Genomic DNA, 27076 nt, shown 5'->3' on the forward strand with positions numbered 1-27076 from the left:
TTTAACCAAACAATTGCCTGTGACCACGAAAAAATTGGTTCCCTGAAGCCCACAGCATGGGGAACAGTAAAAGCGGAGCCCTATCTAAAGAAGTTCTCGATGATTTAAAGTCAAATACAAGGTATACAGATGAGGAACTTTGTAAGTGGTATGACACTTTTAAGAAGCAGTGTCCAAATGGCAAGATTACTCGCCCAGACTTCGAGAAAATCTACGCCAATTTTTTTCCAAACTCTGATCCCAAAACCTACGCAAGTCATGTTTTCCGCAGTTTCGACACAAATGATGATGGCACGCTGGACTTCCGGGAATACATCATTGCTCTTCATCTCACCTCTTCTGGAAAAACCAGCCTCAAGCTGGAATGGGCATTTTCTTTGTTTGATGTCGACAGGAATGGTGAAATTAGCAAAGTTGAAGTACTTGAAATTATTGCAGTAAGTAGATTATTTTGCATTCTTCAAACGAGCATAAAAGCAGTTATCCTGAGAAACACAAAAATTCGGTTTGATATAAAATTTTCTAAGGCTCTGTTCACATTGATGCTATGAATTCTATTCAGAGCCTTGATAGCTACATCGGATCTGTCGTTCGATGGATCCCAATGAATCCTGATGAACCCCATTGGCTTATATTGAGCTCTGTCTGGTTTCTGTTGAGGTTCTACTGTCCTCCTTATCAAAAAATACCAGAACCTCAGAAAAAATAACTACCGGCATTGTGAGCAGAACCAAAAGGAGCTCCACCATGGTCAATGTGTGGGTGGAGATCTGTTACATTGACATAGATTTAAAATTGAAAATGCCATTAATATATAAAATATAATTGAGGTGAAGGTGCTAACCTCTTCCGATCACTGAAACGAAGGGCAGATACACTTAAACAAGCCCTGTATCTTTCCACTGTGATCGGCTGTCTTTATCTATCCTCAACAGCTGAAGACATGTTCACCCTCCCAAGTAGCTGAAGACATGTTCACCCTCCTCAGTAGCTGAAGACATGTTCACCCTCCTCAGCAGCTGAAGACATGTTCACAGTCCTCAGCAGCTGAAGACATGTTCACAGTCCTCAGCAGCTGAAGACATGTTCACAGTCCTCAGCAGCTGAAGACAAGTTGACCCTCCTCAGCAGCTGATCACAGGTTTTCCCTCTTCAGCTACTGAAGACAGGTTCACCCTCCTCAGCAGCTGAAGACAAGTTGACCCTCCTTAGCAGCTGAAGAGATGTTCACCCTCCTCAGTAGCTGAAGAGATGTTCACCCTCCTCAGCACCTGAAAACAGATTCACCATCCTGGGCAACTGAAGAAGGGCTCATGGAAGTCTATGAGCCAATCTTCAGGTGCCGAGGATAGCCGAAGAGAGCTAATCGTATTGGAATGGGCACAATGCTCAGCTCAGTCCTTCTGCCCCTTTATTTCAGCTCTCGTCTTGGTCTCTGCACCTGGAATCCCCACCAATGAAAAGTTCTGATGAAAAAAAGAACTGTAAGGTTCTAGTTCATGTATGTGTCCACCATGACTAATGACTACAAAGGTCTAATGACTAAAAATGTCCACATCTACTGACTGTAGGAAAGCAAGGCAGATAAACTGCAGCATTCTTCTGCATAGTAGGGCAGAATATTGGCTTCATCTGCCTAACAATATAATATGAAGATAAATATGTTCTCTACTTGAATTCTTTTTATATGCATCAGTATTCTAATTCAATTTGTGCCAAAAAACTGATTAACTGATTTATACACTTTTTGCATCTTGTCCGACAAAGGGGCATGAAATGGGGCGTGTTTTTTGGGAAAAGGGCATGGTTTACATGATACATTGTGTCCCAAAGTGCACCAAAAATTTGGTAAATTTTTGAGGTAAATTAACTCAACAAATAGGGGGTGAAGCCTTAGAATAGACAGTCTAAAGATGCCCCAGATATACCATCCAGCGTCAGCCACTGTGATAAATCTGCACTGTTCAAGAAGGTCTGAGTTTACACTGTCTTACTTTTAAACAGTATGGGGGAGATTTATTAAAATTGGTGTAAAAATCAACTGGCTTAGTTGCCCATAGAAACCAATCAGATTCCACCTTTCATTTTCAGAGCTCCTTTGGAAAATGAAAGGTGGAATCTGATTGGTTGTTATGGGCAACTAAGCCAGTTTTCCTTTACACCAATTTTAATAAATCTCCCCCACATGAGTTAAACTGCCCCCCTATGTAATTTGTATTTCTTTTCCGTTGCTTATTCATTACTTTAGTGCTACAAAGAGATTGTCGTAATTCAGTCCTTAATCTCAGTCTAATTCTTCCACCTTGGATACACACCAATTTCATATAGAATGGCGAAGTATGTTTCTGGAGATAAGAGGAGTCTGTCATCGACTTACTCCCCTATCCCTAATGAGAACACATGGACACTCATCTGAATCGAGAATGCATATGCATGTTGGGTTGGGACAGAGAGTTTTCAACCTATCGAGTGTTCAGTCAGACCGACAGATATCTAAGGCCTCTTTGACATGTCAGTGAATTACGGACGTGGTCTCCACGGACCGATCACGTATCCATTGACTTTTATGTGTGCATTCACACATCAGTGTATTTCCACGAACCCTGGGTCCTTGGTGACACCACAGAAGCACACCCTATTTGGTCTGTGATTAGTTTAGTCATTATAGTCTATAGGTCTGTGAAAATCACGGACGTAACATGGATGTCATTCGTGTTTGGTCCGTGTTTTCACGGATCGTTACTAGAGATGCTCTGGAAGCTAATTTTCAGCCTAGCAGTGTCTGTGGAATATGGCCGACACACGGGCGCATGGACCAAGCACAGATCCTTCACAGACATCTTCACAGATAAACCCCTGACCATCTTGTCACGGACGTGTGAATGAGGCATAAAGGGTATGGCAGTGGCTGTGCTGTATTTATAATGCTGTACTTCTGCTATATATCTGAATAATGATTAACATTTTACAAGCCAGTTTCTAAGGTGCAGAATAGGAAAGTCAATGGATGTCTAAGGATCTAAACAATGGATCTAACTTTTTATAAGGATGTTTTTCGTTGAAATGTAGAACATAAAAAAAAAAAATCTGTCAGCAGTTTAGACCATGCAATACCATCACTAGGTAGGGGCTGGGGAGTGCAGTACAAATGTACCATTTGTGGAACATTTATTATCAGGAGTAGTGTAAATATGACATTTTATTCTGCCAGGCTCTGCTCCTGCAAGTGCTCAGGAGGAGGAGCTTCACTGTGAAGTGCTCTCTGCACTGAGTTACTTCAAAGCCCCTCCCCTCTGCTCCGAGTCACAGCTGCAGCCTCCAACCAGTAGAGCACTACAGCTCTCAGTGAGAGCAGAGGGGAGGGGCTGTGAGGTAGCTTAATGCAGAGAGCACTTCACAGTGAAGCTCCTCCGTCAGGGCACTTGCAGGAGCAGAACCTGGCAGAATAAAAAAAAAAGCTCCACAAAGCTGTCCTGTTCTTCCCAGCCCCTTACTAGTGCTGTCATCAGTTTAGCATGATCAGAACTGCTGGCAGATTCCTGTTCCCCCCAGCCCCTTACCCCTTCTGTCATCAGTTTAGCATGATGAGAACTGCTGTCAGATTCCTGTTCTCCCCAGCCCCTTACTACTGCTGTAATCAGTTTAGCATGATGAGGACTGCTGTCAGATTCGTGTTCTCCCCAGCCCCTTACTACTGCTGTCATCAGTTTAGCATGATGAGGACTGCTGTCAGATTCCTGTTCTGCCCAGCCCCTTACTACTGCTGTCATCAGTTTAGCATGATGAGGACTGTTGGCAGATTCTTGTTCTCCCCAGCCCCTTACTACTGCTGTCATCAGTTTAGCATGATCAGATCTGCTGGCAGATTCCATAAGCTCTTCAATATATTGAAACCTTACATTCTCACTTAATGCAGTTTTTTGAGCTAAAGCCAAAAGTGGATCCAGCAGGAAGGAGAAATATCAGATGCATCATTCTGTATGTTCCTGTAGCATTTACTACTGTCCTACATTACTGATCTGTGTTTCCTGAAGGGTAGTGAAGTTCTGTTGACTTCAGGCTCTAATCACTAGGTCATTACTATTCGGTTTTCGCTAACTGTGTAGTCATCTGTATCCAGATCTAGATTCCTTCCTGAAACCTTTCTCAGGCACTAACATTACGTTTCAGGCACCACTTGTGAGCGTATCGATATGAATGGGCAACTGTAGATAGGGAGTAGACCTTTTCCTGTACATGTAAACTAATTTGAATGCCAGGAGCCTATTTCCTTAAACATGCACATTCACAGACGAGTGGCGGTGATAAGACACAATCTGATGGAAGGCACAATGCTTCGTAAATCATACTATAAACTTTTCTTTTTTAAAGGGAACCCGTCACATTGTACATGCAGTGTAATCTGCAGGCAGCATGGTATAGCGCAGAAGGAGCTGAGCAGAGTGATATATAGTTTTGCGAGGAAACATTCAGTATCAGGCTGGTGTCACTTAGTTTTTTTCCTTGCATTTATAAGGGCTTTTGGTGTTTTTGGTGTTGTTTTTTTTGCAGATTTTTTTAGGCAAAAATGTTAGCTCCAGGAGGTACATGGAAGTTTGTGGGAAATATTCAACTCAGGACAAACAGATTTTTTTTGTAGTAGTAGTGTTTTTCACCCCTGAGGCAGTGGCATACCTGCAATAGAGGCAGACCAGGAGTAGGGGTCCAGCATAGAATGTGTTCTTCTCTTCCCCACTTGAAAACACAGTATTTTCACGCAGGCACCACTAGGGGGAGCTCAATGCAAAGAGATTATTACAGCTTCCACTGCAGTTGTATTAATTCCTATTCACTGAGCTCCCCCTAGTGGTGGCTGCAGGCAGCCAGTTTTGTAATAAAAGAGAAGCAGGGGATTTATCAATGTATTTTTGCAGTTTTCTGGTACATTAAGAGATATGGTGTTCAGAATGAGAGCTATATATTTGAAGCATCTATTTCACTTTTTCCAGTGTCAAAGTTGGATAAAGTGGGTGAGGCCAAATTTGTATTTATTTTACATTTCTTGATTAAAAAAATGTAAAGTCATCAGAAATCTGGGGCATTGCACATGTTCTGCATTGCCTGGGAGCAGTGGCGTAATTAGAGTTCTATGGGCCCCAGGTCAAACTTTGGGTCGGCCCCCCATAATATGTTTGAATGAATAATATTTTGTAGTACGCTGCCGCTGATCACTACACAAACCCACAGCGTCTACACGTCAACCCCTACAAATTAAATTATGCCCCCAATTTATAAAATATAAATGACCTGTTTTAATGACCGTTACTCTAACAAAATACATATGATGAAATTGATTACATTTAAATAAATTACCTGCTGGCCGTGCTTCTGACAAGCATGGCACAATAATGGCGGATCTCCTCCCCTGCCCTTCTAAAGCCCCAACAGCCATTGGATGCTCAAGGCAGCAGGTAGTCTATGCAGGATGGGAAAATAAAGAGCCCACCCTGAACGTACCATATAACTCACTCCCAAACCGTCCATCACCATCACCCTCTGTGTCCAGCACTATCCGCCCCCTCCCTGCACCAGCACATACACCAGCAATCCATCAGAACCCCCCCAGCATGTACACCAGCTATCAAAGCCCCCCTCATGCCCCTGACAGTGTCTTCTGTAATAGTAATGCCCACATAATTTCCCCAGTAAAAAGGCCCCTATAGTGCCTGCTATATTCCCCAATGATAAATATGCCCTTATAGGGCCCCCGGTAATATTAATGTCCCCACAGTGACTCAGTATTAAAAATGCACCCTTAGTGACCCCAGTAATAAAAATAACCCCTGCGGTGCCCCAGTAATAATAATGCTCCTACAGTGCACCCAGTAATCATATCTCCTATTGTGCCTCCAGTAATATTAATGCCCCCTATTGTCTCCTTGTGTTCCTATTCTGTCCCTAGTAATGTCCCCCACTGCACCCAGTAATGTCCCTCCGCTGCCCCCAGTAATGTCCTTCCACTGCCTCCAGTATTATCTCTACAGTGCCCCCCGTAATGTTCATCGCCCCCACTGCCCCAGTAATCTCCCTATAGTGACCACAGTAATTTTCCCCCAGTCTTCACTCACTGGTAACGGGGCCCAGCACTGTCACTGTACTTCATGCCAGACCCCGTCAGAGCGCTCTTCACAGCAGCGTTCCATCCACTCCACTTCCCCTACCTGGCCCGGGCGCATCCTCTGCGACCGCAATTGTTATTCCCCTGCCTGAGAGTGATTTACGTATGTATACTGGGAAACTAAGTGCAGCAGGCCCATACTAAGTTTTGCTATGGGGCCCGATGGGATCTGTGTATGCTCCAGCCCTGAGGTACATTTTTGAGTCAATTACTTTTTTTCAAATCACAGCATGCAATGGATCTGACGTTTTCCCCTCATTACCTGGTGTTTTTCTTTATAGACCTCCATTGGTTTATTTGCAGTTTCAAAAAAACACGTGCAGTTTTTAATGGTTATTTTAAAAAAAAAAAAATTACCAATACTTTTTTGCCATATTGTTCAGGAAGTGACATTACAGGGAGACACATGGTTTCCTTTAAAAATCGCTAGGTATGCAGAAAATGACATTAAATATGCCAGGTGCTAAAACACACTAAAAACACGTAAAAAAAAAATCTGATCCATTCAGGCAGGGGTTTTTTTTGGCCAAAAAAATGCAAGAACCAAAACTTTGTGTGAAGGAGTTCTAACTTGTATTTTAGCCATTGACATCCATGCTCTTTCCAGTGGCCGGTCCTTCTCAGTGCCTTCCCTGTATCAGTAAGAATGGGTTCACACTAGCGTTAGGGATTCCGTTATGGCTTTCCGTTATAACATAGTTATAACGGAAAATAACGGAATCCATAAGACGGAAGGACGGATCCGTTCTTCTGCCCATAGACTTATATTATGACGGAATGCAAAACGGAAGCCTTTAAAAGGACTTTGTTTTCAGAGGTGGAACCTGCACCTATCAGACAATGGGGGCATATCCTAGTGATATGCCCCCATTGTCTGTGATGGGAATACCCCTTTAAAGAGCTATTACAGTAAGTAGAATACATGGAGTGACTTCAAAAAAAGTACCGTATATCCCCAAAAAAATTACATAAAATAATCATATATAGGTAGTTAATATGTGATTTTAAAAAATTGACAGAAGTGTCCCTTTAAATAAGGACTCTTTTTGATGTTTACATTGTCTAATGGCTACAATTCCATGGCGTTAATGGATCCCCGATTCCCTGGGGCTGTTTGGTTGGGTAGGTGATTGGTCAAGAGAGATAATGTAGCTTGTTGCATGACTCTTTTCTTGTAAAGGTGTCATAGACTCTTACACATGAGCCAATCTGGTGAAAGGAGCGTCATTATTACCATACAGGGAATGGCCTAATCAATAGGTGCAGCCCCCCCTATGTTAATTCTAGAATATGCCCTAATTTAAATAAAGTCTGAAGGGAGATTATTTTTGATAGTTGATGGTATCAGATATCACATGTGGTAGTTAGATAAACCAGTATCTCCATCTGGTGGACTAAAACTGCATTACATGAATGGGTGGCACAGTACAAGGACCGATAATGGGCAAAGTCTTCAGATATATCACAGAGTAGAACATTCCCCAAAGGCTGTGTATAAGGGAGTGGAAATGATAACAGTCCCCTCTGAGTATCTTTCTCTAGCAAACAATATAATCTCCCTAAATGAACAAAGGCATGCAATTTTCTCTCAGTTACATGCACTACAATGCCCAACTGCGGATGCAGTCCTAGAAAAGATGGCTGGTCCACTCCTTACCTGAAGCAAAATAACCCAAACCATGTGCAGTGAAGTCTACAGCCATACATGCGTTACCTTCACTGGCTTTCTTGCCCATGCACTGTCCCTTTTAATGGTCCTCAACGTTCTGTAGAGGTTCAATGCTTCTCTTCCTCAGCACAGTTGCAGCTTTTCACTCACAGGGATGGTGTTTCCCTGGATAAGGATTCTTCTTCACTTCTATTGCAGCTACACATGCACAGGATGTTGCTCACACGCTGGTGTCTGCTACGCAGGCCTAAAAACATCAGCAAGAACCATACACAGCTTCTCTCTTGCTTAATTGACATCAGCTCTCTTGCCACCCGTCAACTGTCTCTAAAGTCTATTCCCTTACCATACACAGCCTATTGAGAAATGTATAAAAAGCCACATTAACCATTTGTACTATTAAATGTGCACAGTTGGCATACATCAGCCATCTTATTAGTTTGGGACATTTTAACAGTGAACCACTGGGTCACTGCACTATTAAGCCAAATGTATAAATCAGAAAAACCTGTAATATGTAAATCTATAATATGGAATGTAAGGACTTTAATTCTTACATTCCAGGTTTTCTGGGTTCAGGATATTGACGACCAATCCTTAGGATAGGTCATCAATATCAGATCAGCGGGGGTCCAGCTGGCAGTCAGCTGTTTGTAGGGGTCATAGCGCTCATATGGGTGCTGCAGCTACTTAATTGCCCATCTGCATACATGTCCTGTACTTAGCAGCACCTTTACAGGATATTTCGACTTCATCCTATTCAAGTGAACGGGATTTTAGGAGTGGTTCCTGAAGAAAGGAAAAGTTGACTTTCTTTGGTATCCATCCCTGAGGCCATCTTAACATGGCAGCGTATTTTGGTGCGTAAAACGCCCATTTTAAGCGCAGTAATACGATTCAGAGATGCTTGATCACAGAAATGTGCACCATAGTCCACACGGGACAACATATTTATACCACTGTCTTTTAACCCCTTAGTGACCACCCATACGTGTTTTTACAGCGGTCACTAAGGGGCCTTAGGCTGAGTCTAAGCACTGGGCAGGTTCCTGATGCAGCGTAACGTGTAACGTAACCTGTAACGTAACGTGAATTAAAAAGACTTGAGAATGAATAAGCCTAATCACACTTAGTAAATATATCAGTTATTCCCATCAGCCCCTCCTAAAGTGTGCATCACGAATGTCTCTGAGATCACTCAGGAATGTGTTATAACATGGTAGACAGCCATGTGTTATAGCATGATTAACCGGATCCCTACCCCATATTTAGGCTAGTGATGTTTATTGACTTTTTACTATTCTGTATGTAATTCGTCTGTGTTATCTTATATTTAATCACACTTAGTAAATATATGTACTCACTTAGCCTGCGTAAGCCTATCCATTCTCAAGTCTTTTGAATTCATGTTCCGTTCCCCCCCCCCTGAAGTGAAGGAGAGCATTGTGCGCATATGTGGTGCACTCTCCATTCACTGCTATGGGAGTTTATTTTTCAGAAATTAAGTTAATGACATCTACCGATAATTTTATGGCCAAAAACAGGCAAGCTTGATAAATGTGCCCCCCTGAGTTTTTGTAGCATTTTTGATTGATTTTAACTATCGGGTGACACCAGTAGTCCAAAGCAGTACAGTGACTTGTATTCAACCTTGCGTACTGCAGCTGTACTCGATATAATATCAATCAAATGTGCTACAAAAGGTCTGTGTGTAATACCGATAAGAAGATCTGGACTCTTTATCAGTATTACTACTCATGTATGACTGCAGATAATAGTCCAAGATCCTGGTGACAACTTACGGTCTATGTCAAATTTTTGTGGGACAACCACTTTAAGAGATACTGTCATGTTATTAGAGGATTTTACAGAATCTATTATGTCTTAATCGTAGTTATGCCCCTTAATTGCCCAACATTGATTCCGTTCTAGCTCTATAGGGTTATAACCAGGTACATAGAGCAACTATTTTTGTGACAAGTCGACCTTAGTAACTAAGGATTATTGGTGGCCTTCAGGCCAGTTGATAAGTCCCTCACTATCTGATAGAAAAGCTTATCTGACTGTTCAATGCACTTGCTGACGTATACAGTCCCAATATCATTGGCTATTAGCAAAATAAATATAAAAATAAAATAAAATGAACTGGTCTTTACCGAGCGTTCTGCTAAATGAGAGACGCACATGGGATATTGGAGAAGTATGAGATCTCACTCACCAAGGAAATTTACACTTTAGGCTACAATAGCGTTAATATTTTCCGGTATTGAGATCCATCATAGGGTCTCAGTACCGGAAAAAAACGCTTCCGTTTTGTCCCCATTCATTGTCAACGGGGACAAAATATAACTGAACAGAACGGAGTGCTCTAAAATGCATTCCATTCCATTCTCATACCGGAGAGCAAACCGCAGCATGCTGCGGTTTGCTTTCCGTCCTGGGATGCGGGGCAAATCTGACACAATAGAAAACGGATCCGTCCCCCATTGACTTTCAATGGAGTTCATGACGGATCTGTCTTGGGTATGTTAAAGATTATACAACCGGATCCGTTAATAACGGAGGCAGATGGTTGTATTATCAGTAACGAAAGTGTTTTTGCTGAACCCTGACGGATCCAGCAAAAACACTAGTGCGAAAGTAGCCTTATCAGACCTCCCAAGTGTCCCTATTTTTGACCCAAGTCCCTCTTTTCTCCTTAAATGTCCCTCCTTTTGATCTGAGGTATAGATTTGCATTGTTTCATTTACAATTTTGATCAAGAAAGTTATTTTGTCTGGTTCCTATCTTTATATTTGACCCCACCTTGTATATTATTTCATTATTTGATGCAATTTGGATTTTTGAAATTTCTATATTCATATAATTTTTGTGCTCTTGTGCGCTAAGGAAACTATTAAAGTGTATAAATATGCAGGAAAAATTTCCCTCTTTGATCGTCCAAAAAGTTGGGAGGTATGCTTTATGTATGAGCCACCCAGCCAGGCTCACAAACAGAAAATATTAGTGAAAATTATAAAAGGTGATATGATGTACGTCATGAGTCATGCAAACCAAAAAACGTATCACAGAAGGCATGAGACTCTTAAAACATAACTTTTAATAATTACAAAAATAAAAAATAATGATAAATATGATGAGAATGTCTTAGACCTCAATTCAGAATGTAAATGATAAAAAGAGGGTAGGTTAGTGGACAGGGTATGCACTTAGGGAGTGGGAATCTTTCTCTAAACAATCCCCGACCTTCCCTCAGCCCAGAGGCGTGCCCAGATGGTGGATACGCTCTGTCCACGTACCTGCCCTAAATGAACCCTGGGGTGGCATAGGGTATAGTAGGGTTCATAATAAAATTATATTTTAGAAAGTAAAAGTTAGTGCTAGCTCCTGCCAACAGCTGATCAGCACAGATCTAATATTGATGACTTATCCCCTTAAATTTTGATTATAATTTGTGAATCTTGATGAAGCTAGTTTATATATACCATGTATTAGGAGCTTTGATTAAAGAGGTTGTCTAGTGGGTAATTTTATTTTTTAAGGAGTCATTATGCCATAAAAATAACTAAAGAGGTGCTACTTACCTGATCAGCTCTACCCCCATCCCGACTCCCAACTTGCTAGTCCCTATCAACACACAGGAAATGTCTGCTCAGCTCATCACTGGCTACAGGGTTAGTGATTGGCTAAACGGCTATTTCCTGTTTGTCGAGAGAGACCAGGAAGTAGGGACCAACAGGGACTCAAGAAGGATTTTCATAGTTGCCAACTGTCCAGAACTTAGCAGGACTTTCCCTGATTTTCAGAGACAGTCCCGGCAAATCGGGCTGTGCTGAAAATGGGCAGAGCCAATGTAAACCTTGTCCATAAGTGGATGTTCCCAGGGGTGGGGCTTAAATGCCCCAATTTTACCAACTAAGATGTTGGTAAGTATAGGAACGGGAGCAGTGAGGGGAGTATGTATGCCATTCCAAACCTTTAAAAAAAATCCCACCTGGATGACCTGTTTAATAACCCACAAATTAAGAAATGTTATGGTTCATTATCGAAGAGGTCATTAGCATGCGGGAGGCAGAGGAAGGGGAGAACAGTGCTGCACTGGCTGTACTCACCTTCCCTGGTCTTCTTCCGGCCCCACGATGTGTCCTGACAAGTACAGTGTCAGGACACAGTGCACCTAGACACGCACTATGACCTGATGCTGTGCGCTGTCAGGTCACAGTACAGCGTGGCAGGAAGAAGACCAAGAAGGGTAAGTGACTCTTCCAAGTGGCAGCGCCATCTAGTGCTGGAGAGGTAAGTTTATTTTTTTATTTACTTTAAATGTCTGATCTGAGGTCTGATTGGGGTTGATCTGAGGGTGGGGAGGGTCTGATGTCGTCTGATGTGAGGCTGGGGGGGCTGATTAGAGGCTGGAGGGTCTGATGGGGTCTGATCTGAGGCTGGGGGTCTGATCTGAGGCTGGGGGGTTTGATCTGAGGCTGGGGGCCTAATCTGAGGCTGGGGGATCTGATCCGAGGCTGGGGGGTCTGACCTGAGGCTGGGGGTCTGATCTGAGGCTGGGGGGTCTGATCTGAGGCTGGGGGGTCTGATCTGAAGCTGGGGGTCTGATCTGAAGCTGGGGGTCTGATAGGGTCTGATCTGAGGCTGTGGGGGCTATTGGGGGTCTGATCTGAGGCTGGGGAATCTGATCTGAAGCTGGGGTCTGATCTGAGGCTGTGAGGGCTATTGGGGGTCTGATCTAAGGCTGGGGATTCTGATCTGAGGCAGGGGGGTCTGATGAGGGTCTGATCTCAGACTGGGGGGTCTGACGGGGGCTGATCTGAGGTTAGGGAAGGTCTCATGGGGGTGTCATCTGAGGCTGGGGGGTCTGATGGGGGTCTGATCTGAGGTTGGGAGGTCTGATGGGGGTCTGATATGAGGTTGGGGGTCTGATCTAAGGCTAGGGAGGATCTGATGAGGGTCTGATCTGAGGCTGATGTAGGCTGGGAGGTCTGATAGGAGGCTGATGGAGGTGGGGGGCAGATCTGAGGCTGAGAAAGGGACAAAGGTAGGGACAGTTGCGAAGAAAGAGGCAGGGACAGTGGCAGGGAGAGTGAAAGCTGGGTGAACCCCTCTCTGGACCCCTCTGAGATGAGCTTGGCTGCCATTAATGCCAAATAAAGAACTAAATATATAACATGGGACTGCCGAAAATAGACAAGCGCACCGCTCCGCTATTTTCGGCACTCCCTCAGAAATGAATGAGAAGTGCTCTGTTCTGGAGGTAGGTGCAGGTTCCAGAGGTAGGACCCGCACCTATCAGACATTGGTGGGGTATCCTACTGATATGCCACCAATGTATGAGATGGGCCAGTCCCTTTAAATATTTTCAACCCTCCTAAACTAACTTGTTTTCTCTACAGATGGCTTAGAGAACACCGACACATCTCACAACAGTTTCTCTTCAGATTTCAGACTTACACGTATGGCCTTGTTCACATGGTGCAGTTTTACATTCATTTTATTAGTCAAAACTGGGACAGGATCGAAGAGAAAGAGGAGAACAATCTGAAGCTTCATTCATTCCTTCATTATTCTGTGTTTAGCATCTACTGCTGGTTTTGGGAGGTCTCCTTTAAATCTTAAGACCATCACACATTAGGGGAGATACGAGGAGCTGCTGCAAATTTTTCCAATAAGGAAAAATGAGAATGTTAAAACTGACACCAGCAGATGTCACATAATCCAAGCGGGAACAAAACGTCCAGGAGAAGAATTACCAAATCTATGACATTAACAAAATGACGCAGATTTTTACCTCCATGAAGGACATTTAGTAAAGCCGTACTCGATAACTGCAGCAGTTATTTTTTTTTTAATCGAATAAAGCAGATAAGATAACCCGATAGCAGATTTCCATTTCAAAGGTGAATAAATGTAATTTTAAAAATACACTTTAAAGAGGACCTGTCACCTCGCCTGACTTGTCCATTTTAGTGTATTACAATTCTGGAGACTTTTTTCTTAAATAGGGGATTTAACAGGTGAATATTTTAAAGGAGTTTTCCGAGATTTTGATACTGATGACAAGTGTTGGGGCGAGCATGCTCGGCCGAACTCTAATTTTACTCGAGCATCGCGATGATCGACACATCGCAGTGTTCGGCCGAATACCACGTGTGCTCGAGCGCGATGCTCGTGTCTCCTCCCTGCACGTTTGTTGCCTGTTACGCAGCCAATAAACGTGCAGGTAGGTGCAGCCATTCACTGTAATGCCGTAACCATGTTGGTTACTGGCATAACAGTGATTGGCTGGCCGTAACGCGTCATCGGGAGGTATATAGCACCAGATGACACGTGTTCTGCTCAGTCTTAGGCATCATGCACACGACCGTTGTTCGGGTCCGCATCCGAGCCTATTCACTTCAATGGGGCCGCAAAAGATGCGGACAGCACTCCGTGTGCTGTCCGCATCCTTTGCTCCGTTCCGTGGCCCCGCAAACAAAATATAGCATGTCCTATTCTTGTCCGTTTTGCGGACAAGAATAGGCATTTCTACAATGGGCCGCCCGTTCCGCAAATTGCGGAAGGCACACGGGCGGCTTCCGTTTTTTGCGGATCCACGGTTTGCGGACTTAAAAAAACGGAACGGTCGTGTGCATGTAGCCTTAGTCAGGGAGAGCTGGAGAGCAGAAGGGAGAGATAGTGTAGCGAGTGAAATAGGAATATTTTAGCTTTTATACTTGTTATAGGCCCAAAAGTCCTATTAAGGACTATAGTTGTATCTGGCAGCAATATACAGTATATTTTTAGCGCAACCTGGCCTAAATAACTTGCAATTGTTTGGCCGCTGCAGACAGCGACATTATCTGTGCTACATATCCTGTCTAACGTGTGCTCAGCCTAAAAATATGCATGATATCCAGTGTACTTTTTCCGTAGATATCCAGTGTACTTTTTCTGTCCACTGCAGACAGTTACATTACCTGCGCTACATCTCCTGTATAACGTTTGCGTATCCGAAATATCAGTGACATTCAGTCCAATTTTTTTGCTGCTGTTGGCAGCGACATTACCTGCTCTACATCTCCAGTATAATGTTAGCGTGTCCGAAATCTCAGTAGCATTCAGTGTAATGTTTTTCGCCGCTGGTGACAGCAACATTACTTGTGCTGTACCTCCTGTGTAACGTTTGCGCATCCTAAATATCAGTGACATTCATTCAGTGTAATTTTTTTATTAGGCAGTGGTGACAGCAACATTACTTGCGCTATACCTCCTATTTAACGTGTGCGCATCTGTGACATTCTGTGGACTTTATTTGCGCATACACTTACAAAACCTGCGCTACTGTACGTGTGACATACTTGCAAGCATATATACCATTTAATATGCGCAAGGCGAGCAATAAGGGACAGGGAAGTGGCCATGCTGCTGATGGTGCACGCAGAGACCGTGGCCCTGGGCGCGGTGAAACAGTGCCTGCTGCCAGAGCACAAGAAACACACTCATCCACGATACCTAGCTTCATGCCCCAGTTTGCAGGGCGGCACAAGACACCACTCTCGAAGTCAGACCAGTGCGATCAGGTGGTCGGTTGGATTGCAGCAGATAATGCTTCCAGTCAGTTAAGCACCACCCTGTCTTCCACAAAATCCAGTCTCAGTAGCCAAGAGTCTGGTCAACAGAATTCTCACCCTGATACTCCTTCCTCCCACCATGGAGAGTCTTGGCAAACAAGTTATCCCACACTCGGATATTCAGGGGAGCTGTCCCCTGTCTTTGAACCCCCCAGATGCCGCGTTCAACACTGATCGTGCCATCTGAGTTGAAAAATAAGGGCTTTCATTGTTTAAAAAATAATACCTTATCCATTTGTGCGAGAAGAGGTCGTTGTGGCCATCTTGATTGATGATCCCGCGCTGGCCAGCATAGTGACATCATACGAGATTTTGCGCGGGATCTTCAACCAAGGTGGCCATGATGGCCTCTTCGCACTCAAATGGATAAGGTTAAGGTGTGGCTTTGAGGTCTGCATTAATGGGCTTCTGTCACCCCACTAAAGTCTTTTTTTTTTTTGGGCTAGTTAAATTACTTATACTGCGATATATGAAAATATAATGGTCTTAATTACTTTGATTCAGCAGTTTCTTCTAAAAACGAAGTTTTATAATATGTAAATTAGGTCTCTACCAGCAAGTAGGGCGGCTACTTGCTGGCAGCAGCTGCAGAAAACCGCCCCCTCGTCGTGTTGATTGACAGGGCCATCCGGGATCTCCTCCTCCGGCCAGCCCTGTCGGCATTTCAAAAATCGCGCGCCTGTGTTCATTCGGCGCAGGCGCTCTGAGATGAGGAGGCTCGCCTCCTCAGAACTCACTCAGTGCGCCTGCGCCGATGACATCACCGAAATAGAAGACGTCATCGGTGCAGGCGCACTGAGGGAGTGCTGAGGAGGCGAGCGTCCTTCTCTCAGAGCGCCTGCGCCGAATGAACACAGGCGCACGATTTTTGAAATGCCGACAGGGCTGGCCGGAGGAGGAGATCCCGGCTGGCCCTGTCAATCAACACGACGAGGGGGCGGTTTTCTGCAGCTGCTGCCAGCAAGTAGCCGCCCTACTTGCTGGTAGAGACCTAATTTACATATTATAAAACTTCGTTTTTAGAAGAAACTGCTGAATCAAAGTAAGTAAGACCATTATATTTTCATATATCGCAATATAAGTAATTTAACTAGCCCAAAAAAAAAAAATGACTTTAGTGGGGTGACAGAAGCCCTTTAAGGGGACCGAAGGGTGAGGGGAGCCCATTCAAAAATTTGCTGTGGGGTCCAGTCAGTTATAGTTACGTCACTGGTTGTACCTTTACTCAATTCTATTATTCTACGTATGTTCATTCTTGCCTGATTGAGATATTTGAGTGTTAGCTAGAATTTAGTATTACTATTTTCTAATTTGTTTTTATGTTTTGATTGCAGAATTTTTATATTTTCTGTAAATGATTATGGGGGCGGCCATCTTGCCTGAATTGCTGCTAACAGCCCACAGGGATATGCTTTACAGTGTCTCATGAATTATAGAATCCTGTAGACTGGAGAAGACTCGTTGATGTCTGTGGGAGAGTGTTGTGTTCATGCTCTGTGACCTGTGCAGAGGTCATTGTGCAGGGAGGAGAAGAGTTGAGAGGTGTCTTATGACCATCATCTACTGTGAATGATGGATCCTGTAGCATCTATATATACAGTAGGCAGGGGCGTAGCTATGGCAGGTGCTGAGGTAGCAGTCGCTATTGGGCCCAGAAAACTGAGGGGGCCAAAAGACCCCTGTGCCACATAAGAACACACCAGTGCATACTGGTCAAGTTACACCTCTGGCTGGAGGGAAGGAGTTAGGTCAAAAATTTGGCATGGGGGGGTGCCCTTTTAATTTTTGCCTCAGGCAGCATGAAGGCTATGTTCTACCCTGCCTTTTGCCACAAAGCATTGAGGGAAAGGGGACCCAAGCTGAACCCGTGCACCAGGGGCCATGAGCCTTTAGCTACACCCCTGCATATAGCTGTTTTGTCAATGTAATCCTGCCTGATGATCCTGATGATAATGAGATGACTGCTGAAAAGTGATCTCTACAGAACAGGAAGTGTCAGCCTATTATGAGGCTCAGTGTGAAAACTGCAAGATTACAGCATTTTTAGGGCTCATGCACACGAACGTATTTTATTTCTGTGTCTGCTGAGTTTTTTTTGCAAACCGTATACGAAACCATTCATTTCAATGGGTCCGCAAAAAAAACGAAAGTTACTCTGTGTGCATTCTGTTTCCGTATGTCCATATTTCCGATCCAGAAAAAAATAGAACATGTCCTATTATTGTGTCCGCTTTACGGATAAGGATAGTACTGTTCTATTAGGGGCCAGCTGTTCTGTTCCGCAAATCACAGAATGTACACGGATGTCATCAGTATTTTTTGCGGATCCATTTTTTGCGGACTGCAAAATACATAAGGTCGTGTGCATGAGGCCTTATACAGATAGTGACATAGGTAGAGGGAGGTGAGCAACAATTTTAAAAAACAATTTTTAGCATAAAATGTCAATTTCAGGCCTCATGCACACGGCCGTTGTTTTGGTCCGCATCCGAGCCGCAGTTTTTGCGGCTTGGATGCGGACCCATTCACTTCAATGGGACCGCAAAAGATGCGGACAGCACTCCGTGTGCTGTCCGCATCCGTTGCTCCGTACCGTGGTCCGCAAAAAAAATATAACCTGTCCTATTCTTGTCCACGTTTGGCGGACAAGAATAGGCAGTTATATTAATGGCTGTCTGTGCCGTTCCGCAAATTGCAGAATGCACACGGACACCATTCGTGTTTTGCGGATCCGCAATTTGCGGACCGCAAAACACACAACGGTCATGTGCATGAAGCCTAAACAATACGTAATTTCACATTCACATTCTTGAAATCTGCATTTATCAATATTCACCATCACATCCTGCATTGTGAAGCCAAAAAAAGATATGCTTTGTAGAAAACGGTGTCTGAACAGCTGGATCTTTATGCCTTCATATAACTCATCCTGTAATTGAAGTATTTAAACCATTTTACGCTAAACTTTTGTTTTTTCATTGCTGACAGGCAATATTCAAGATGATTCCCGCAGAAGAACAGAAGAATCTACCCGATGATGAAAATACACCACAAAAAAGAGCAGATAAATTATGGGCATACTTTAAAAAGAAGGACCATGGTAAGTAATCACTGTTATTGTTTTACTAACCGCTTCTGTCCCTTTGTTCCAGCACCTGGACCCCCTCCAGTCAAAATTTCTCACATGTCACTATGACATGTCGTAAGATTTTCAACAGGTACCCTTTAAGGGGACACCCAACTATGTCCTGTGTCCGTTTCTCATCCCGTAGACTTCTAGATAAAGGTAGTTTCTTTTGACGTGAGAACGTTGTTTACGTCCTTGGCATTGAGGGACAATACATTCTACTTCTAGGAAAAGTTTTGCACGAAACATTGATAACGTCCCTATCTGAGGCTACATTCACACCATGAAAAAAACGGCTGTGTGATGGCAATTTTCAGAACCATTGCAGTCTATGGTTCTATTCACGCAGGGTTTTTTTTAACAGCCCGTGAATAACAGCCATAAAAAATTAGGGCACGTCCTATTTCGGACATTTTCATGGCCTGATGGCCCCCATACAGTTGGAGGGGGCAGTTTTTAAGAAAGGCATCAAGTGAAAAAATGGGCATTAAAAATTGACCATTTGGCCGTTTTTAACAGCCATTTTTTTCCATGATCGTGTGAATGTAGCCCTAGGGTCTATAAAGAGAATCACTTGTAGAAAACCTGTAGGAGAAACCTTCAAAATCTACATATTGTAATAGAATCTGGAATGATATTTACTAAATGATTACTGGTTTGTATGGTTTATTTTGTCTTCATGGCTAAGGTTTGTTATGTCATGATATTCCTATAGACAATAGTTGAGTCATAGTTCAACTTTTTACAACAGTTTCTGATTACAGATTTCTTTTACATTTTATTTCCTAACATGATAATGGGGGCGGCCATCTTTCCTGAGCTGTTCTTAACAGCATTTAGAGAGTTGCTTTACAGCAGCCACCATAGGCCACAGACAAAAAATTCTGGAGGGGATATCATTGACTTCTACGGGAGTGTTCTAGGCATGCTCTGTGACCTGTGCAGAGGTCAGGAGGGAGCAGATAAGCTGTGATGTCACCTATTGTGAATGGCAGATCTATGTATGGGTGATATCTATCATTTAGTGTTGATCGAGCACCAAAGTGCTCGGGTGTTCGGGTCGAACACCTCGGGATGCTCGGGTGCTCTACCGAGCACCCGAGCACAACGGAGGTCAATGGGAGAACCCGAGCATTAAACCAGGCACCCCCTGCTCTGAAGAGGGGAGGGTGTCTGGTTCATAGGAACAGGTCAGAAATTGATGGAAACGCCACTGAAATGGTTCGGGAACAGCATGGGGAGGATGTCTGGATGCATCTTGGACTCCCAGGTTGCTGCTGGGAATGATGTTGTCCGAGTAGTAGGCCACTTTTACAGACTGACAATAATATGCACAAAACCAAAGATAAAATCGATTTTAGAGGAAAAATTGTTAGGAAGCATTGTTTCCTGTATATTTACTTGTATATAAAGTGCAAGTGCTGCCAAAAATTACAAGGAAGAGGCCTCCGATACAACCTGTATATCACATAAAGGAGGGCCTCATTCACATTGTGGTACAATTGTTCAGGTAGTGGGACTCCTACACTCATAAAGCCTATGCACTAAGTGAAATGGCTGCCAAAAATTAAAAGGAACCGGCACTCCAATACACCCTTTAATACACATAAAGGAGGGCATCATACACCATTGAAAAATTATGATTGATGGCCTGCTGGTGTCCCTCAAAAACGTGAGGAGCAAGGGCCAGCTGGTGACCCTGTAAAACATTATGGGCGAGGCTCTGCTGCTGAGCTGACCATCTAAAACATTAGGGGGGAGGGTTTGCCGCAGAGCTGACTCTCTAAAACATTAGGGGCGAGTGCCTGCTGCTGATCTGAGCATCAAAATAATTATAGGCGAGTGCCTGCTGCTGAGCTGACCATTGAAAAAATTATGGGCGAGTGCCTGCTGCTTAGCTAACCATTGAAAAAATTATGGGCGAGGGCCTGCTGGTGAGCTGACCCTGTAAAACATTATGGTTGAAGGCCTGCTAGTGAGCTGAACCTCAAAAACATTATATGCGAGGGCCTGCTGGTGAGCTGACCATTGAAAAAATTATGGGCGAGTGCCTGCTGCTTAGCTAACCATTGAAAAAATTATGGGCGAGGGCCTGCTGGTGAGCTGACCCTGTAAAACATTATGGTTGAGGGCCTGCTAGTGAGCTGAACCTTAAAAACATTATATGCGAGGGCCTGCTGGTGAGCTGACCCTCTAAAATATTGTAGGTGAGGGCCTGCTGGTGAGCTGACCCTCTAAAACATTACATCTGAGGGCCTGCAAGTGAGCTGCTGATCTGAGCATCAAAATAATTATAGGCGAGTGCCTGCTGCTGAGCTGACCATTGAAAAAATTATGGGCGAGTGCCTGCTGCTTAGCTAACCATTGAAAAAATTATGGACGAGGGCCTGCTGGTGAGCTGACCCTGTAAAACATTATGGTTGAGGGCCTGCTAGTGAGCTGAACCTCAAAAACATTATATGCGAGGGCCTGCTGGTGAGCTGACCCTCTAAAATATTGTAGGTGAGGGCCTGCTGGTGAGCTGACCCTGTAAAACATTATGGTTGAAGGCCTGCTGGTGAGCTGACCCTCTAAAACATTACATCTGAGGGCCTGCAAGTGAGCTGGCCCTCTAAAAGATTGTAGGTGAGAGCCTGCAGGTGAGCTGACCCTCTACAACATTAGGAGCGAGGACAGACTAATAAGCATGTTGATATGATGGAAGAGGAGGAGGAGGACGAGAAAAGGAAGATTGAACCATATACCCTTATTTGTGGTGGAAGGGGTGCATGGGAATACAGTGTATTCAGTACATTATAAGAAAACACATTTAAAGTGCCTTTTTGTTCAGCCGCTTTCCTCTGGTGGATTAGAGAAGTCAGGGGCAATCCAGGCCTTGTTCATTTTTATAAGAGTTAACCGGTCAACATTTTCAGTTGACAGGCGGATGCGCTTATCAGTTATTATGCCCACAGCAGCACTAAATACCTGCTCTGACAAAACGCTGGCAGCAGAGCAGGCCAGCACCTCCAAGGCGTAGAGCGCCAGTTCGTGTCACGTGGACACCCAGTAGTTGTAAGGCTACGTACTCCTTCACCATCTTCCAAAATTTTTCCCACCTTGTGATACTAGGCCCGCATCAGGGTGAGGGGGCTGGCGGGGTGTCATGAAACTGTCCCGGAATTTGGAGACTGTTGCCCTGCTTCTGTTGGAACTGCTGTGTGTTCCCCTCCCCTCCCCAGTTGGCCAAGGAACTACGTACTCTGCTGCCAGCGTTGTCAGCTGGAAATTTTTGGAGCAATTTTTCCACAAGGACCTTTTGGTATTACACCATTTTGCTCGTCCTCGCCACCACAGGAATGAGAGATGAGAAGTTCTCTTTGTAGCTGGGGTCGAGAAGGGTGAACAACCAGTAATCGGTGTTGTCCAAAATGCGTAAAACGAGTGGGTCACGGGAAAGGAAGCCTAACATAAAGTCAGCCATGTGTGCCAGAGTCCCAACAGACAAGACCTCGCTGTCCTCATCAGGAGGATGACTCTCAATCTCCTCATCCTCTTCCACCTCTTCTGCCCATCCACACTGAACAGATGGAATTAAACTTCCATGGGTACTACCCTCTGTAGCGGAGGCAACCGTCACCTGCTCCTCCTCATCATCATTATCATCCAATTTGCGCTAAGACGAACTGAGGGTGGTCTGGCTATCACCCTATCCCCCATTTTCACCTCTTCCACATGCAAAGCGTCAGCCTTAATTGTGAGCAGCGAGTGTTTGAGTAGAAACAGAAGTGGGATGGTGAAGCTGATAATAGCGGTATCGCCACTCACCATCTGTGTTGATTCCTCAAAGTTTCTTAAAACCTGACAGAGGTCAGACATCAATGCCCACTCCTTGCTTGTGAAGAGCGGAAGCTGACTGGAGAGGCGACGACCATGTTGCAGCTGGTATTCCACTACTGCACCCTGCTGCTCACAAAGCCTGGCCAACATGTGGAACGTTGAGTTCCAGCGCATGCTCACGTCGCACAACAGTCGGTGAGCTGGCAATTGTAAGCGCTGCTGCAGCATTGACAGACCGGCGAAAGCTGTCGATGACTTGCGGAAATGGGCACACAAGCGGCGCACCTTCACCAGTAGCTCAGGCAAATTGGGGTAGGTTTTGAGAAACCGCTGAACCACTAGGTTGAACATGTGGGCTAGGCATGGTATGTGTGTGAGCTTGCCGAGCTCCAAAGCCGCCACCAAGTTACAGCCATTATCAGACACAACCATACCTGGTTCTAGGTTGAGTGGCGAGAGCCACAGCTCAGTCTGGTCTCTTATCCCCTGCCAGGTGAACCTAGTCTGGAGGTTCCAAATGGATCCAACCGGACGTGATTCAAAAAAGAGAGAACACTGTAAAAGGCGCCACTCCCATAGATGTGTAGAAATTGGATGTGGTGGTTAGTACTCCCTTAGGCCGGAGGATAATATATGGTGATATATAGTGAATACAAAAAAGATGTAGAATACTCTCCAAAGGGGAGATTCCTGTTGATGAGAGCTGGAGTACTCACTTCACAGGGGGGGTAGTCACAGGATAAAGCTCAAGACACCTGTGGCCAACTGCCCCCCTCGCCGGGATCTCATGTAGAATGATTTCAATTGATGGCAGCCAACGACAAGGCTTTTGATCAATGCAGTTTATTACAATAAAATAGTCCAACGCGTTTCGGAGGTATTATAATCCTCCTTCTTCAGGGGTCTTTTCACAAGGGTCTCCACTGCTTCAAAAAAGGACTGGACTGCGGCGGTGTGCTGTTTGTCACCTAAGCAGATCAGCTTAAGCACGGCCTCTTGACGCTTCCGCACTGCAGTGCTACACTGCTTCCAGCTACCGACTGATGGCTGACTGGTGCTGCAAGAGCATAATTCTGAGGTGGAAGTGGAGGAGGCGGAGAAGTGGGGGTTGGAGCTACTAATGTAGGTGGTGGTGGAAACCCTGATGGAATTAGGGTTTGCAATCCTTGGCTTCGGTAGCACCTGTGCCATCCCAGGGTACGACTCGCTCCCGGCCTCCACAACGTTCACCCAGTGTGCCGTCAGGAAAATGTAGCGTCTATGGCCGAAAGCACTTGTCCATGTGTCAGTGGTTAAGTGGACCTTCCCAGTAACTGCGTTGGTCAGAGCACGGGTGATGTTACGGGACACATGCTGGTGTAAGGCGGGCGCGGCACACCGTGAAAAATAGTGGCAGCTGGAAACTGACTAACGAGGGACAGCCGCCGACATCAGGCTGCGGAAGGCCTCAGTGTCCATAAGCCTAAATGCCAACATTTTCAGGGCCAGAAATTTGGAAAGTTGAACATTTAGTGCTATGGCCTGTGGGTGGGTGGCTGGGTATTTGCGCTTGCGTTCAAATGTCTGGGGTAAGGACATTTGTACCCTGCGCTGGGACACGGAAGTGGATGTGGTCACTGATGGTGCTTGCAAAGGTCCAGGTGCAGGGCGGGAGGCCCACCTATTACGGTGCTTTGATGCTATGTGGCAGAGCATGCTGGTGGTGGTGAGGCTCCTAGTGTTCACGCCCCTGCTAATTTTTATATGGCACAGGTTGCAAATTACAATTCTTTAATCGTCCGCACTTTCCTCAAAGCGCCAGACTGAGGAACACCTACCTCTTGGCAAGGGATATTTCTGCAAGGGGGTGCTCCAGGGAACAGTTGCGGGCCTCTTTGGTGTGGCCTGCCTTCTTCCTTTTGCCACCCCACTACCTCTTCTAGTGTGCTGCGGTGCTGTGGATCCCTCCCCCTCTGTACTGCTGTCCTCGCTCAGCTTGCCACCTTCCCAGGTTGGGTCAGTGACTTTATCGTCCACCACCTCCTCTTCCACTTCCTCACTTTTCTCATCCTCCTGACCTTTTGACCTAACAACAACCTCACTTATTGACAACTGTGTCTCATCCTCATCATCAACCTCTTGAGACACTAATTGCCGTTGACTTATTGGCAACTGTGTCTCATTATCATCATCCACCTCGTGAAACACAAATTGCCGTTCCCCACCATCATCTTCTTGTGACAGTGGATGCTAAAGAGTTTGGGAATCAGGGCACAAGATCTTATGTCCCTCTTCAAGCGGACTTGTCGAGAGTCCCAAATGAAGGAATGGCGATGAAAACAGCTCCTTGGAATATCCAAATCTGGGATCACTTTTTTGGCAAGACTCTCCATGGTGGGACGAAGGAGGATCAGGGTGAGGATTGTGTTGACCAGACTCTTGGCTACTGAGACTGGACTTGGTGGAAGACAGGGTGGTGCTTAACCGACTGGAAGCATTATCTGCTGCAATCCAACCAACTGTTGCATCTCTCTCCCTATTACAGCTCAGGGGTAATGTCCTTTCTGCTGCAGCTCTCTTCCTATCACAGCTCAGGAGGCAGTTGAAGGAAGAAACTGAGCATGTGCGGCCATCTCAGTGAATCGGGCAATGAAATAAGAAAAAATAAACAGCAGGTGGCGCTATACAGATACATTTTATACAATTATATTTTATTGAATAACTCAGTAGCTATAATACATTTTTAATTACATGCAATTACAAAAGTATTCAGATCCAGGTGCTGGTTTGAAAACTGTAGAATATTTGGAAACAGTAAGTTTAGCTTTGTAAAAATGGAGATATGGCACTCAATATCTGGAGAACTGCTCAAAGCAAATTATTTTATTATTACTAATAAAATTGCGTTATAACAACAAGAATCGATTATTATTTTACCAACTGAAGAATTGGTGACTACCGAAAATCTCAGAGAATTATTGACAAACAGCCTATATAGTGCTGATAACAAATTTTTCTGTGGTGGACTAATCTGAAGTTCAGAAAGCACCTATAAGCTGTCTGATATACACATTTATACCTCAAGTGATTTTTACCTTACCGTCATTTGTGATGCCTCTTTCACACTTGCGTTGTCCGGATCCGTCGTGCAATCCATTTGCCGGAGGTGCCCGCCGGATCCGTAACAACGCAAGTGAACTGAAAGCATTTGAAGACGGATCCGTCTTCAAAATGCGTTCAGTGTTACTATGGCACCCAGGACGCTATTAAAGTCCTGGTTGCCATAGTAGCAGTGGGGAGCGGGGGAGCAGTATACTTACCGTCCGTGCGGCTCCCGGGGCGCTCCAGAATGACGTCAGAGCGCCCCATGTGCATGGATGACGTGATCCATGCGAGCACGTCATCCATGCCCTGACGTCACTCTGAAGCACCCCGGGAGCCGCACGGACGGTAAGTATACTGCTCCCCCGCTCCCCACTACACTTTACCATGGCAAACAGGACTTTAGCGTCCCGGCAGCCATGGTAACCATTGAGAAAAAGCTAAACGTCGGATCCGGTAATGCGCCGAAACGACATTTAGCTTAAGGCCGGATCCGGATTAATGCCTTTCAATGGGCATTAATTCCGGATCCGGCCTTGCGGCAAGTGTTCAGGATTTTTGGCCGGAGCAAAAAGCGCATCCCGGAACTGAAGACATCCTGATGCATCCTGAACGGATTTCTCTCCATTCAGAATGCATGGGGATAATCCTGATCAGGATTCTTCCGGCATAGAGCCCCGACGACGGAACTCTATGCCGGAACCCAACAACGCAAGTGTGAAAGAGCCCTTACCCTTTTGTTATTTAATTTCTGTACAATTTACGTATCTTGTATGACATTTTAATTACATTTTTTTAATATTTGAGAACTGTACTAGTAGTAATAATAAAATAATTTGCTTTGAGCAGTTCTCCAGATATTGAGTGCCATATCTCCATTTTTACAATTTTATTTATTTTCTGGTGTTTTTGGAGTTAACACTTAGATAGTGAGCACCTTTCTATCCTACGGATTGGTAGAGCCACCCCATTCTGTGAACGTAAGTTTAGCTTTGTCTGTTAGTGGAGTTAAGTTTTTCTTCAACTCTTATGCTCTTTTTTTGTCTTATTTTCTAGATAAAATTGCAGAAGGAGAATTCATTCAAGGTGTTATGGCGAATGACAACATCATGCGGCTTATCCAGTATGACCCAAAACCTACCAAGTCTTGAAAAAAAAATAAAAAAATCAAGGCATAGACGAATGTCAAAAGTGATTACATGAGGTGTAGAGGTGTTTGTCATCAGGTTAATTTTACAGTTATTAAAGGGCTTCTCTGGGCTTCAGATATTGATGACCTATCCTCAGGAAAGATCATCAATATCAGATCGATGGGGGGGGGGGGGTCACTTGACACCCCCACTGATCAGCTTCCAAGGCACTGGAAACTATGCAGTATATGGTAGTGAAGACAGACAGCTCCATACACCATGTAGTGGCTGTGCTGAGTACTGCAGCTAAGCTCCCATTCAAGTTAGTGGGAGCTGATTTTCAGTACAATGGCATAGGAGCCTTCTGGTTTCGCTCCTTACATAGTTTCTAAAGGGCACGGCAGCCCAAAACTGGTAATCAGTGGGGATGCTGGGGGTAGGACCCCCACCGATCTGATATTGATGACCTAT

General features: G+C 44.6%; 1 protein-coding gene across 1 annotated transcript; it reads left to right on the forward strand.

Moving 5' to 3' along the window:
* LOC120995300 (visinin-like) lies at positions 1-27076 on the forward strand. Its single transcript, XM_040424420.1, has 3 exons — positions 1-437; positions 18437-18548; positions 26532-27076. Exons 1-3 carry the CDS (start codon positions 57-59, stop codon positions 26624-26626), a joined length of 588 nt encoding a protein of 195 aa, XP_040280354.1. The 5' UTR covers positions 1-56; the 3' UTR covers positions 26627-27076.

Source organism: Bufo bufo, chromosome 1 (genome assembly GCF_905171765.1).
Source record: "Bufo bufo chromosome 1, aBufBuf1.1, whole genome shotgun sequence".
NCBI classification, from domain to species: domain Eukaryota; kingdom Metazoa; phylum Chordata; class Amphibia; order Anura; family Bufonidae; genus Bufo; species Bufo bufo.

What these genes read in the sequence shown, in the direction of transcription:
- LOC120995300 (XM_040424420.1), top strand. Translation starts at nt 57, where the DNA reads ATGGGGAACAGTAAAAGCGGAGCCCTATCTAAAGAAGTTCTCGATGAT. An exon ending in AAGTACTTGAAATTATTGCA is followed by an intron (nt 438 to 18,436) that starts GTAAGTAGATTA and finishes CATTGCTGACAG; the next exon opens with GCAATATTCAAGATGATTCC. An exon ending in CTTTAAAAAGAAGGACCATG is followed by an intron (nt 18,549 to 26,531) that starts GTAAGTAATCAC and finishes CTTATTTTCTAG; the next exon opens with ATAAAATTGCAGAAGGAGAA.